Source organism: Hemicordylus capensis, chromosome 5 (genome assembly GCF_027244095.1).
Source record: "Hemicordylus capensis ecotype Gifberg chromosome 5, rHemCap1.1.pri, whole genome shotgun sequence".
Classification (NCBI taxonomy): domain Eukaryota; kingdom Metazoa; phylum Chordata; class Lepidosauria; order Squamata; family Cordylidae; genus Hemicordylus; species Hemicordylus capensis.
In genome coordinates this window covers 150,311,383-150,324,650 of record NC_069661.1, presented here as the reverse complement: position 1 = coordinate 150,324,650, position 13,268 = coordinate 150,311,383, and the positions used below count along the sequence as shown (strand labels likewise).

Below are 13,268 nucleotides of genomic sequence, written 5' to 3'. Positions count from 1 at the left end.
TACCACCCCGCCTGCCACCAAGATGTGGGGGTAATATTGGCCTGAATGGAACAAACATTTTCCTCCCGAAAATGCAGGTCGTCCTGCACTTTCTGGGACTGTTGGCAACCTTCTTGGTTTGGCAAGCCCATGAGAGGCTGGGTGGGTGCTGGGCAGCAGAGGCAGGATGAGGAGATGAGGGGAAAGCAGAAGGCAGTGGGGGTGGCTGTGACAGCAAAGTGAACAGCCTCGATTTCCTCTGAATTATGCTTATGTAGGCTGGCATGCACATAAAGATGGTGCATGTGCTCTCGACATAACTCATGTTAACGCAAGCCATTTTCCCCCTGCAGTAAAGCTTGCCATCTGGGGAACCTCCTGGTGCATGGCCTACCACTTGGAATGCTGATCCTTGGGACAAAACTACACATTGTATTCATTTGACCCTGCATATTGTGGGTGGGATGGTAATTCCAGCATATTATAATAATAACAGAAGATTTTATTATAAACATATTTTTAATCATCATTGGAATATTATATTAGAATAGCATTTTTGTTAAAATTGCTCTAGCTATTTGAGCAATAGATATTTAGAAAAAAAGGGGGCATAGCAACAATTGAAGAAGGGTGGGGGGAATGTCCTTGGGCTTCTGAGGGAGGTGGCCTGCCAGCTGGACAAAAGTTCACTCTTCACTCTCTCCTTACTAACTCACTGGCATGCTACTGGCTTCTGATCAGGGGACTCCTCTTGGCTTCAAACACATCCTTTCCAGGAGATGGGGGAGGAGTGTCAGCATCCCTTCCTCTACTTCCCCTCTTGACTGAGTGTCTAATGCTCAGGATCAGCCCATCCCTCCCTCAGTATGACTGACAGGCTCAACAGCAAGGGAAATGTGGCTGAGCATCAGTCAGCCAATCATAAAGAGGAGAGGTGCTTCCTGATTCTCTTCTCCTTTCCTTTTCCTTTCCAAAGCCGAGAGAGAGCCGTAAATCCTCAATTAAAGGAGTATAAGAACCCTTTCTGAATCCTGACCTAATTAGAAATAACAGGGTAAAGCCATAATACTTTTTGCTCTGCTGTACCTCCCCCCCCCCCCGCCGCCCCCCCAAAAAACATGTTCCTTTGCAACTGGGTTCAGTTTACTCGAGCAAAATCTGGGACTCAGTTTCTCCTGGAAAACACTAACCGGGGTATGTGAAAGACCAAAAACAGACAAATAGGAAAAACAGAAGCTTTGTTGATATTGTATGAATGTATGAGGTGATTCTAGAAGGTATATATGTTGAAAAATGTTTCTGAGCCAGCAGAATGCACATGCATGAGTATGTGAATGCAAGTTTCTGCGTGATTGGGAGTGTGTGATATTATTTGCATATGAGCAAGAGAAAGGGTATGCTGATAATGAGGTGCTTCACACAATTAGTGTGAAGTGCCATGAGGGCTTCTGCAGGGAGAGAGGGCTGGTTCTGGTTACTTAGCAAGAATAAGGAAACAGGACTATGGCAGTGGTAGGAAAGCCTACAAGTAAGTTTCACATGGAAAAAACCCTAGGCATACATTAATTGTTTGGCTCAGATTTTTTACATTGGTACTTAGCAGGATGAGATTGTTCTTTAATTGTACAGTTTAGCCACGTTAAACACATTTCACATTTAGTATTTTATGGTGTGGAGGTGAAACCCCCAATATGTTGCTGCTTTTAAAAGAAAACTAATCTGATATCTCAACAACAGACGGTAGTAAATTTTTGATATTTTGACAAATCTGATTTTCAGGGCATTTGATTTATTTTACAGATGTGTGAAATATTCAGTGTATAGCCAATGGAAATCTATCTTGGACATATTCTTTCTAAGTCCCATTGGCATGAATATTTCAGCTGAAAGCAAAATCCAGTTTATAATGCAGAATTTTAAGGATTGATGCCTGTGTGTAAAAGAATACATGGCATTAATTGTTAATGTGCTAGGGGAGCATAAAACAGTATTTTAGTGTATCTATAAATGACTAACAAGCTTCTATAAAAGCTTAGTGCTTCAGCACATAATTGCTTAGAATGGGACTTAGAAAGAATATTTGTCCATTTGAGCTATAGTGCTAAGATTATCACATTGACTTAATTGACAAATAGGTGCTCTGCATATTTTCTGTTGTGTTCACTAAGCTACTGCATAAATAGAAGTAAATAAGGATAAGAAATTGTAGTTTTAATTCACTGGAAATGTATTAATTCATGATAACCAAAGTGGTGAGAGAAACATAATATTAATTAGTCACTGAACTAACTGAATGAACAGAAACAGCCACCACCTATCCATATATGCAGAGATGACATTGTCACTTTGGGTTTTTGTTTTGTTTTGGCCATAGTTTGTTTATTGCTGCATGTTTGAGCAGCCTGGTTGGTAAGTTCTGCATTTTAACCTATGTATTCTCATATTTGTACAGTCCCTGGTCCAAGATTTATTTCCATTGAAGAGCAGTACAAAGCCTGCTTTTTGTTTGCTCAGTTCATTGAATCACTTGCAGTGACTCTCAAGAGAAACCTCTCCAGAGGTTTAGGGCATCGCAGCCTGTGGTAATGAACATAAAATTGCTCTCTTCACAGATGACATCCTGCTTATCTGGGTAAAACACAGGTTCCCATTTGATACAGAGGACTGCTGGTAGTATATCTGCTTTCCATAAACACGGCACAGTCAAAGGCTATTCCCTCAGGCACCTACCAATGAGTGTCTAATTAAGTGCCCATGTCTGTCATCCCAAAGGCATTCAAGCACCTAGGAGTGTAAATGTCATACAGTTAGCTGTGTTAAGAATAAACTATGTATGCAACCTCTTTTAAGAAGCCTCCCTGTGTGGTTTAACTTCACATCATTTAATTCCACGCTTGCCTGAATAATCATTATAATTAAAATGAATGTTATTCATTGAAGGTTGTATGTCCTTCCTATTCTTATTTAATGGTGCATTCAGCTTGTACTATTTTTAATAGAGCAAGAAACTAGGATGGCAGAATAACCAATTTTCAGCATTGAACTAGACCCAAAGTCAGTTCATTGAGATTCCAAAGCAGAATAGTTGGTTGCCCTGAAGCTTCAGGCACATGTAGGTGACTGGAGCCTTCTCTCTCTGCCAGACTATTATCTTTACTGGAAATGGAACTGGGATCCAGTTTACATAGTCAGGAAAATATGTCAAAGCTTTTTCTTGGCATTCAGGCACCTGTAACTGTAAGTATATAGTAAGGTTATTCAGATGACCGTAGGGGCTGGGGAGGATTAGCAGAAGGTTCCTACCTACCTTCCCCCACATGATCCAGGGCCTGAAGAAGGCTCCACTACCCATGCGCCTGTATGAGCAGTTGGACATGAGAGATGTGACGGAGAGGTGCGGGGGAGGAAGTCCAGCCGCCGGATACATCGAGCAGCACAGTACATTGGGATATTTCCTGGCTGCTGCACCATTCTTTCCCTCTGGCCCCATGGTTAGTATGGCTGCTGCCCATCCGAAAGGAGCTGCCAGCAGCCCAAGCACCCACACAATCAGGGCATGAAGTAGGATCATGTCCTCCTACCTGTTTTAGCCTGGGTACAAAATTTGAGCTACCCGGAGGAGGAGCGCTAGGATCAGGAGGGATAACACTCTGCACCAAATCTCCTGATGGTCTCTCCCAGCGCTTTCATGTAGTTGTTAAAAAGCACTGGAGACAATATGGAGCCCTGGAGGACACCATATAATAGTTCAGATTTTGAAGAGCAACAGTCTCCAAGTAACACCATCAGGATTCTGCCTGAGAGGTAGGAGGGGAGCCAATGCCAAGCAGTGCCTCCAACCCCCAACCCCCTCAGATGTCCAGAAGATACTATGGTTGATAGTATATCAAAAGCCTCCGAGAGATCTAAAAGGACCAACAGAATCACACTCCTTCTGTCAATTCCTAATTGGAGATCATCCATCAGTCCAACCAAAGCAGTCTCCATCCCATATCCCGCCTGAAAGTCTGTTTGAAATGGGTCTAGATCAGGGTTTCTTAATTTTGGGCCCCCAGATGTTGTTGGACTACAACGCCCATCATCCCCAGATATGGCCTTTGTGGATGAGGATGATGGGAGTTGTAGTCCAAAAACATCTGGGGGCCCAAGGTTAAGAAACTGTGGTCTAGATAATCAGTTTTCCCCAAGACATATGCAATACAGGCAGAAAATAATCACTCTGCCACACATATCGCCTGAGCAAAGATCTCCAAATGTGCTCTATGTTGTAATCTGTCAGATTTGAGTCTAATCTTTCACCACTTACATTCCAATCTGTCTTGCCACTTCAGCCCCATAGTTCTTCCATATACCAAGGTGCCAATTTTGAAGCAGGTCAGAGATGACATTTAGGAGTAATCATGTCTACTGCCCTGGTGACTTTGCCATTCACCAGGGCATCAACAGGATCACTGGCAGAGCCAACACTAAATTATTCCAAAGCTTCTTGGAATCTATTGCATCCAATAACCTTCTTGGGTGGACCATCCTAATAGGTCCTCCACCCCTGTGGAGGTGGGATGTGGTTGTACATCCAACCTTATCCAGATGGTGGTCCGTCCATGACAGTAGGAAAATCACAGGAGTCCCCACCCATGGAACACCGCCCTGATCAAAGTAAAAGAGCAGATAAAGTGGGTGACCAGTAACTTGCATCTGCCTCAAGACTGCTTGGGATAGGCCCACACCTGCCATAGCCACTATGAACTCCTGACAAATTGGTCCTGAAGTGAACATTTAATTCTCCCACCACCAAAAGTCTGGGGGACTCCAATGCCAATCACTCCAGGAAGCATGGGACTTATTTAAAATCACAATACTAGAAGCTCAGTTGGAATGTATTCCAAGAAGGAGGAAAGGTACCACCAAGTTCAGGAGGAGGCCAGCATGACTAACAAGTAGAGTCAGGGAAGCTAAAAAAGGGAAGAAGACTTTCTTCAGAAAATGGAAGTCCTGCCCAAATGAAGAGAATAGGAAGGAACATAAACTCTGGCAAAAGAAATACAAGGAGACAATAAGGGATGCAAAAAGAGTGTTTGAGGAACATATAGCTAGAAGTGTCAAGGCAAGTAACAAAAACTTCTTTAAATATGGCAGAAGTAGAAAAGCGATATACACCAAGAAATAATCAAGAAATATGCCCCAAGAAATATGGTGCAAGAAATACGCCGCAGACTAGCACTTGGTAGGATTGCAATGAAGGGCTTGGAAAAGATATTTAGATGCCATGACATATCTACACCTACAAAGATTAGAATTGTTTGGACAATGGTTTTTCCCATAACACTCTATGGATGAGAAAGCTGGACTTTGAAGAAGCAAGATAGAAAAAGCATTGATGCTTTTGTACTTTGGCTCTGGAGAAGACTTTTGAGGATACCATGGACAGCCAGGAAAACAAACAAATGGATCATAGAACAAATTAATCCAGAATTTTCACTCAAGGCACAAATGACCAGGCTCAAACTATCATACTTCGGACACATTATGTGAAGATCCAGATCCCTTGGGAAGTCCATAATGCTAGGGAAAGTTGAAGAAAAGAGAAGAGGATGACCAGCAGCAAGGTGGATGGACTTGATTACAACAGCAATGAATGCACCACTGAGAGACCTTAAAGGCCAAGTTGAGGACAGATCATCCTGGAGAGAATCTATCTATGTGGTCTCTAAGAGTTTGACTTGATGGCACTTAATCAATCAATCAATCAATCAATCAATCAAAGCTGCCAGGGAGGCAGTTGGCCCCTTAGATGATGAGGGTGTGAAAGGGATTATTAAGGAGGATAAGGAGATTGCAGAGAAGCTGATTGAGTTCTTTGCCTCTGTCTTCACGACGGATAATACTGATCATAAACCCTCTCCAGAATTGAGCTTCTCAGGATTAGAGGCTTAGAAACTGGGCCAAATTGAGATGACAATTTGTCTTGGAAAAACTAAAAATTAACAAATCACCAGGGCCCGATGGCATCTACCCAAGAGTTCTGAAGGAACTCAAATATGAAATTACTAATCTCCTAGCAAAAATATGTAACTTGTCCCTACAATCAGGCTCTGTACCAGAGGAATGGAAAATAGCCAATGTAACTCCGATTTTCAAAAAGGGATCCGGGGGGGTCTGGGAAATTATAGGCCGGTCAGCTTAACTTCGGTGCCAGGTAAATTGATGTAGAGCATACTTAAAGACAAAATTTCTAAACATGTAGAAGAACAGGCCTTGCTTAAGGAGAACCAGCATGGCTTTTGCAAGGACAAGTCTTGCCTCACCAACCTTTTGGATTTATTTGAGAGTGTCAACAGGCATGTGGATAAAGGTGATCAGGTTGATATAGTATACCTGGACTTCCAAAAAGCTTTTGACAAAATTCTCCACCAAAGGCTCTTGAGTAAACTTAGCAGTTTATGGGATAAGCAGACGGGTTCATGTGTGAATTGGTAAATGGTTGAAGGACAGGAAACAGAGGGTGGGAATAAATTGACAGTTTTCCCAATGGAGGCAATAGGAAGTGGGGTCCCCCAGGGATTTGTACTGGGACCAGTGCTCTTTAATTTGTACATAAATGATCTAGAAGTTGGGGTAAGTAGCAAAGTGGCCAAATTTGCAGATTACACTAAACTATTTAGAGTTGTGAAATCCACAGAAAATTGTGAGGAGCTCTCTAAACTGGGGGAGTGGGTGACAAAATGGCAAATGCAGTTCAATGTAAGCAAATGTAAAGTGATGTATATTGGGGCAAAACAACCCCAACTTCAAATATGCGCTGATGGGATCTGAGCTGTCGGTGACTGACCAGGGGAGAGATCTTGGGGTTGTAGAGGACAGCTTTTGGAAAGTGTCAACTAAGTGTGCAGCAGCTGTGAAAAAGGCCAATTCCATGCTAGGGATCATGAGGAAGGGGATTGAAAATAAAAATGCTATTATCATGCCCTTGTACAAATCTATGATGCGGCCACATCTGGAGTTTTGGTCACTGTAGTTTAAGTAGGATATTGTAGAACTGGAAATATTTCAGAAAGAGGGCAACCAAGATGATCAAGGGCATGGAGCACCTTCCTTATGAGGCAAGGCTACAGCATATGGGGCTCTTTACTTTGGAAAAGAGGCAACTAAGGGGAGACATGATCAAGATATATAAAATTATGCATGGAGTGGAAAGAGTGGACAAAGAGAAATTTTTCTCCCACTCTCACAACACTAGAATCAGGGGTCATCCCATGAAGGTCGGGAAATTTAGAACCGACAAAAGGAAGTACTTTTTTACGCAGCACATAATTAATCTATGGAATACCTTGCCATTGGATGTGGTGATGGCCACCACCCTAGATGGCTTTAAAAGGGGTTTAGACAAATTCTTAGAGGACAGGTCTATCAATGGCTACTAGTCTGGTGTCTGTGGGCCACCTCCAGCCTCAGAGGCATGATGCCTCTCAATACCAGTTGCAGGGGAGCAACAACAGGAGAGAGGACATGCCCTCACCTCTTGCCTGTGGGCTCTCCAGAGGCAGCTGGTGGGCCACTGTGTGAAACAAGATACGGGACTAGATAAGCCTTGGGCCTGATCCATCAGGGCTGTTCTTATGAGACCAGATTATAATACCAGATTATTCAAGATGATGAAAATCCAAGCAGATTTTTCACGCTGGTCATGCAAGCAGTCTCAAGCAGTCATCTTGATCCCTACCTCAGGCTGTCTTGAACAATATTCAGGAAAACAGACCTGCTGTTGGTTAGTCCAGCTTTAAAAGGCAGCATCAAGGAACCTTCCTTATAACAGAGGCCTTTATTCTATTTAAAATCAACTAGTTAAAAGCTGAATGTTGCTGGAATGATAAATGATTACAGAATTTCTGTGCACCAGAAATGTAGAAAATGGCAACAGATGTCATTTAGTATATCTGGCTGTGATGATGGCATATACATGTTTTTCTTCCTTCATTTGTTTTTAATATTGTTAAGAGAAAACAGCAGTGCCAGTAAAAATAAACTCATGACAGTTGCTAGTGAATTCATTTTGAAGAGCATAATTGGGAATGCAGCATGCCCTTGTTTGTGCGACATTAATTAATCACATCCCTGTTGCCTTTGTATTCACACAAACACGTTGGAGCATATTGTACATGTTTTTAAGAGTTGAACATTTATTTTTAACATCATTAACCATTTCTTTTTAAAATATGATAAAACTAGGGGAAGAAATAAAAAGGTGTGATTACAGATTTTTTTCTCTCGAGATATATTTTTAGGTTTCTAAGTAAGTGAAAAAAGTTAAGTGGGGAAATGCTTGATTTCTCTATTTAGAGCACCATTTCACAATCACATAGTTGAATACTTCTAAACCCAATTATGATTTTCAAAATACACATATTTGTGAACTGTGTATATGGGGTGACTGACATATAGCAGAGGCATAGCTATAATTGAATAAGGTAGGACAAATGTCCTTGGGCCCCAAAGGAGGGTGCCCTCCTGGCACGACCCTACTGGCAGGGTGATGACTTACTCTTTATTATTCCCCTCCCATCTCCTCAACTCATTGTCACACTCCTGGCTCCTGATTTGAGCAATTTTCCAGCTTCAAGTGAGACAAGTCCTCTCTAGGAGGGTAGGGGAAAGTGCATCAGGCAGCATCCCTCTCTCCTCTTCTCCTTCTGACTGGCTGGTTAGTACTCAGGTTAAATCCACCCGTCTTTCAGCCTGACTGAAGCTCAATAATGAGAAAAATGTTGCTGAGCATCAACCAGAACATCATGAGAAGGGAGGAAAAGGAAGAGGGATGCTGCTTGACACTCCTTCCCATTCCCTCCTAAAGACAGAAGTAAAAATTAAAGAAGCTTAGAGATCCTTTTTGAACCCTGTCCTTGTTAAAAAGAAAATCAGTGGATGGGGTTGTAGCTCAGTGATGGAGCATCTGCTTTGCATGCAGAAGGTATGCAAGGTAATCTCCAAGGTAATCCTGAGCAAGACTATAACTACTACTACTACCACCACTACTCCTATTAATATACCACTTTTCAACAGAAGTTTCCACAGGGCTCTGTGGGCGCCAGGAGTCGAAATTGACTTGACGGCACACTTTACCACAAGACCAGCTCTCCAGTTGTTGGGAGCACTGCAGCAAGGGTGGGAGGGAAGTCTGTTTGCTCACTTTTCCTCATTGCAGTCCCTTCCCTTAGTGCATGGCTGTATTACTTGTGATGGATCTAGTAAAATAATTCTCAAATTGGAGCAGAACCACCACTGTGTGAACGGGTTCAAGGAACCCGGGCTGCCAATGGAAAGGGCTGCCAAAGCCCGCTGGGATTTGTGATGTCACGTGCAAAGGGGGCATGGCCTCGAGCTTTGGAGAGCCCGAGCGAGCCCTCTCCCGTCATTTCAGGCAATGCTTGCTGCCTGACAACATCTGTTTCCCTTTTTCTCCCTTGCTGGAGGGAGAGAAAGGGAAATAAAAGTCTGTCAGGCAGCAAACGCTCCGGAGCCCGGGCATGGGTGGGGCGAGTTGTCTCAGGGCTCTTCCGGAGCCTGAGCCATGGCCCGTGCATATGATGTCACATGCACAGGGAGTTGCTAGAGGGGCCACCGGGCAGGGCTGGACCCAGGCCACCATTAGGCTGGCTCCGCACCTGCTCACAAATAATGTTTGGTAACCCACTGAAACTTGGTAAGCATCCTGTCTGTGGATGCAGCAGGACGATGCGTCCATATTGCAGACAGCTTTCCAAAATGGTACAGCATTGGGTGCACAGTGATGGGGGAGGAAGTGAATTTTGACCTCCTGCTCTGCCTCTGGAAGTGCCCTGCATCACCAGAACATACGTCCCTAAAGGCACAACATTAGTGGGGAAGCTCTCCACAGCACAGATGCCTCTTCCTGGCATGTTCATGCTGCATTAGGCAGGATGCCAGGTCCTAGTTTTGCTGCCTGTTTGGGACTGCAAAATGGGATGGACAGGATCAAAAGGCAGGCCACAGTACATGTCTGCTCCTGGTAGACTGTGCCCTGCCTGATGGACAAGCCTGCCCTAGTGGCTAGCTCCAGAGAAGGAAATAGAGAAGGAAATAGATTAGTGGGGTAGTAGCTTCAGATCTAGTCAGATTAATGCCTTATGTGGTGTGTGTGTGTGTGTGTGTGTGTGTGTGTGTGTGTGTGTGTGTGAATTGTGATGACTGTGAAGCAATTATGCTAGGTTTGTTTTTCTTTTTAAAGGGTTCCATGAGCTTCCATGTGGAAAAACCCCTTTGATATACTTAAAATCTTTTTAGCTTGTTAAAAACTCTTTAAAGAATGCTAAGGAAAGAATGGGCTACTTACTCATCATAAGCATTACCCAATAGGTGCCAACAACTATCTTATGAAAACAGATCTGTACATACATCTATTGCAGTCCCAAAGATACAGGCCTGGTTTACACAGTCATTTGAATCTAGGTTTAATGTGGGTTTCTGACATTAGCATGATTGTGTGAACTCATACAGTGGTGGTTTATGGCCTGAGATGAATCAGAGATTCTCGCCCTGGTATGGGTTCACACAACTATCTTATGAAAACAGATCTGTACATACATCTATTGCAGCTGCATTAGTCATTAATGTGGGGGCTAGTTCTGAGGGCTTTTTGAGGTAGTTGAGAAAGCTTTGATCATGGTGGGAGAGAGAAACATATATGCACATCACAACAGTGATAGTTCAACTCTCTGAAAAGTTATTGTCTGTCTTCTAGAACCTTTTTGAATCTTCCCAAAGATACAGGCCTGGTTTACACAGTCATTTGAATCTAGGTTTAATGTGGGTTTCTGACATTAGCATGATTGTGTGAACTCACACAGTGGTGGTTTATGGCCTGAGATGAATCAGAGATTCTCGCCCTGGTATGGGTTCACACAATTGTGCTTGGTAACTCACATTAAACCAAGATTTGAATGATTGTGTGAACCAGGCCATAATCTGCCTGCTATTTGGGAGTTTGGTAGAGTTATCCTATAGTCCCATTGCATGAAGGGTAGAGATTCGATGAAGCATGATTGGTGAGAAGGACTTACCCTCTTTTGCAGGGACGAAACCTGAAAGTGCTTACCTCCCTGCAGACAATAACAGAGAAGTCTCTGGGCGGGCAGATTGCCGACCCAGATGAACAGCAGCTTCCCCAGCCACTCACCTGGCAGCTCTGGGGGTCAGGTGTGAGTGTTTGGTGCATTACTGAAAGCCCCCGCCCCCCCAGTGTGCATGCTGCAGCTGCAAGCAGCCATGGCAGACACACAAACACTTAACCCTGATTTTGGGCATGCTCAAGTTAAGCGGCCGGCTACTTAAGAGGCCTCACCTCTGCTGGGAGCCACCCTGCTCCAGGCGGTTCTCATTTGCTGCTTGTGAGAATAGCTTCTGTTGTGTCATGATTCTATGCACTATCAGCAGCAGGGTTAATATCATAAGAACAAATGTAGAAATAAAAGCATAGCAATACTGAAAAACACAGGGGCTATTCCCACGATCAGGCAAAATCGGGCTAGTGGAGCCTAGCCTGATTTTGCCTGATCGTGGGAGCCACCAGGCTCACAGGTGAGCCTGGTGGCTCCCAGGCGGTTAACCCGTCTAAATATCCCTCCCCTAAAACCGGGTTTGCGGAGCGAGCGCCCCGCAAACCCACTTTTTAAAATCGTGAGTAGCTGCGGCGTGGCTCGGCACCACGGCTACTCATGAGGAGACCCCAGAGGGGAGGCAAAAAGCCGCCTCCCAGCTCTGGAGGTGTCGCCAGCATGCCCTGCCTGCTTGCGCAGGGCATGCTGGTGCTTCTGGGGGGCTCCCCCCAGCCCCCGCCAGCTCCACCACAGAGCCGGCAATCATGTGGGTGGCCGATCTGGCTGCCCAGGGCTCCCGCCCTGCTTGTGTGCGGGGAGAGCAGGCTCAGCCCACTCTCCCTGCTGAGCTCCTGAAACCGGGTCTCACTAATGGTGAGACCTGACTCACAGTGTCCTTGGAAATGCTACTGTCACACTCCCCCCAGTCATATTTTATTTTATGTTATTGATGTTTCCTTGCTGATGAATTACATTAGCCACATTAGCCATGTGTAGAAAACACGAATCAGCCAAAGCACTCCATGGCATCACTCAACCCAGAACCAGGTTGCTGGTTGCTGACAAGCCTGGGCAAAGCTCTGCACTGATCCCATCCGGAACACACTGCACATTGTGACCCCATGTCTTCAAACTTACTGATGGCAGTAGGTGGCAGCTCCTCCCACCCTCCTATGGCGCATGAGGAGGATCTTTGATGGCAGCAGCTGCTCCCACTCCCAGCCTAGAAGGAGGAAGAAGAGTGACCAACATGTTCCACCCCTTTTCACTGTTGAGGTCAAAGATGGGAAGTGGAGCTCCTGCCAAGTCTTACAGAGTTGCCGTCTCCTCCCACACTCTCCACCAGCCAATGGACTTTCCCCCAAAGGCCCCTATATCCTTGCAGAGACCTTTGGGAGAAAGCCTGTTCTCCAGTTTGGAGGCCAGGAAAAGGAGCTGCTGCATGAACCTTCAAGAGACTTACACAGCAGCTTCACCTCCTTTCCCCCTTCCTACTGGTCAATGTGAGCATCTCATTATTATAATGAAGGGGTTCTATTCTAGGTGCAGCAGCAATGCGTCTCTTAGCTGATTTCTGTCCATATTAGAGGGAGCAGTGTTCAGAAGTCAGCCTTTTGTAAACCTTTGGAACAATCTTGCTGGGAAGGAAAGGCATGAGATGCTGCCCTGGTTCAGTGGTGTAGTCTGCATACCTGTGAATCCTCCTTTTTTATTGTTATCTTATTGATTTAGCAATTTGCTTTCACTTCAAACAATTTTTCAGATTCCATATCATATTTGTTACTCCCCAAACAGCTCTAATTTATAGAGATTAGGACCCATACTCTAACACAGAGTTAAATGCACTTTGTCCTATTTTCCTGCAATATAGGCCTTTATTTATACTTAAGAAATCTATTTATGTATGGCAGTCTTTGAATGTTTACCTTGGAAAGTGTGACACATGGCAATTCGTTTTTGCTTTAACATTACTTGTGTGTGATTTTGGAGCGGGGGGTGTTTAGTAATTTATGTCTTCCCTTGGGAAATCTACTGCAGATTATGCTGCACTGCTGTGATTTATCATTTCCACATTATTTCTGACTCAGAGAGCATGCATTATTATGTGTTTTCCTTCAGCAACAGATCACAGCAAATTTCATCATCAATCAAATAATTTTTAAATATGGAAAACTGATA

The 13,268-nt window shown here is 44.1% G+C and overlaps 1 protein-coding gene across 8 annotated transcripts in view; it reads left to right on the top strand.

Moving 5' to 3' along the window:
- The window catches only part of RELN (reelin), a 554,313-nt gene that overhangs the window by 265,244 nt on the left and 275,801 nt on the right, over nucleotides 1-13,268 (top strand). The window contains exon 1 of one of the 8 annotated variants that reach the window (XM_053252917.1): nucleotides 1,097-1,173. The exons of 6 other annotated variants lie outside the window; for them this stretch is intronic. In XM_053252917.1, coding sequence (XP_053108892.1) covers nucleotides 1,098-1,173 — 76 coding nt within the window. In that variant the 5' untranslated portion in view covers nucleotide 1,097. Of the gene's footprint in view, nucleotides 1-1,096; nucleotides 1,174-12,508; nucleotides 12,593-13,268 lie in introns of those variants that run through there. One more of the 8 variants, XM_053252918.1, reaches the window with a different exon arrangement.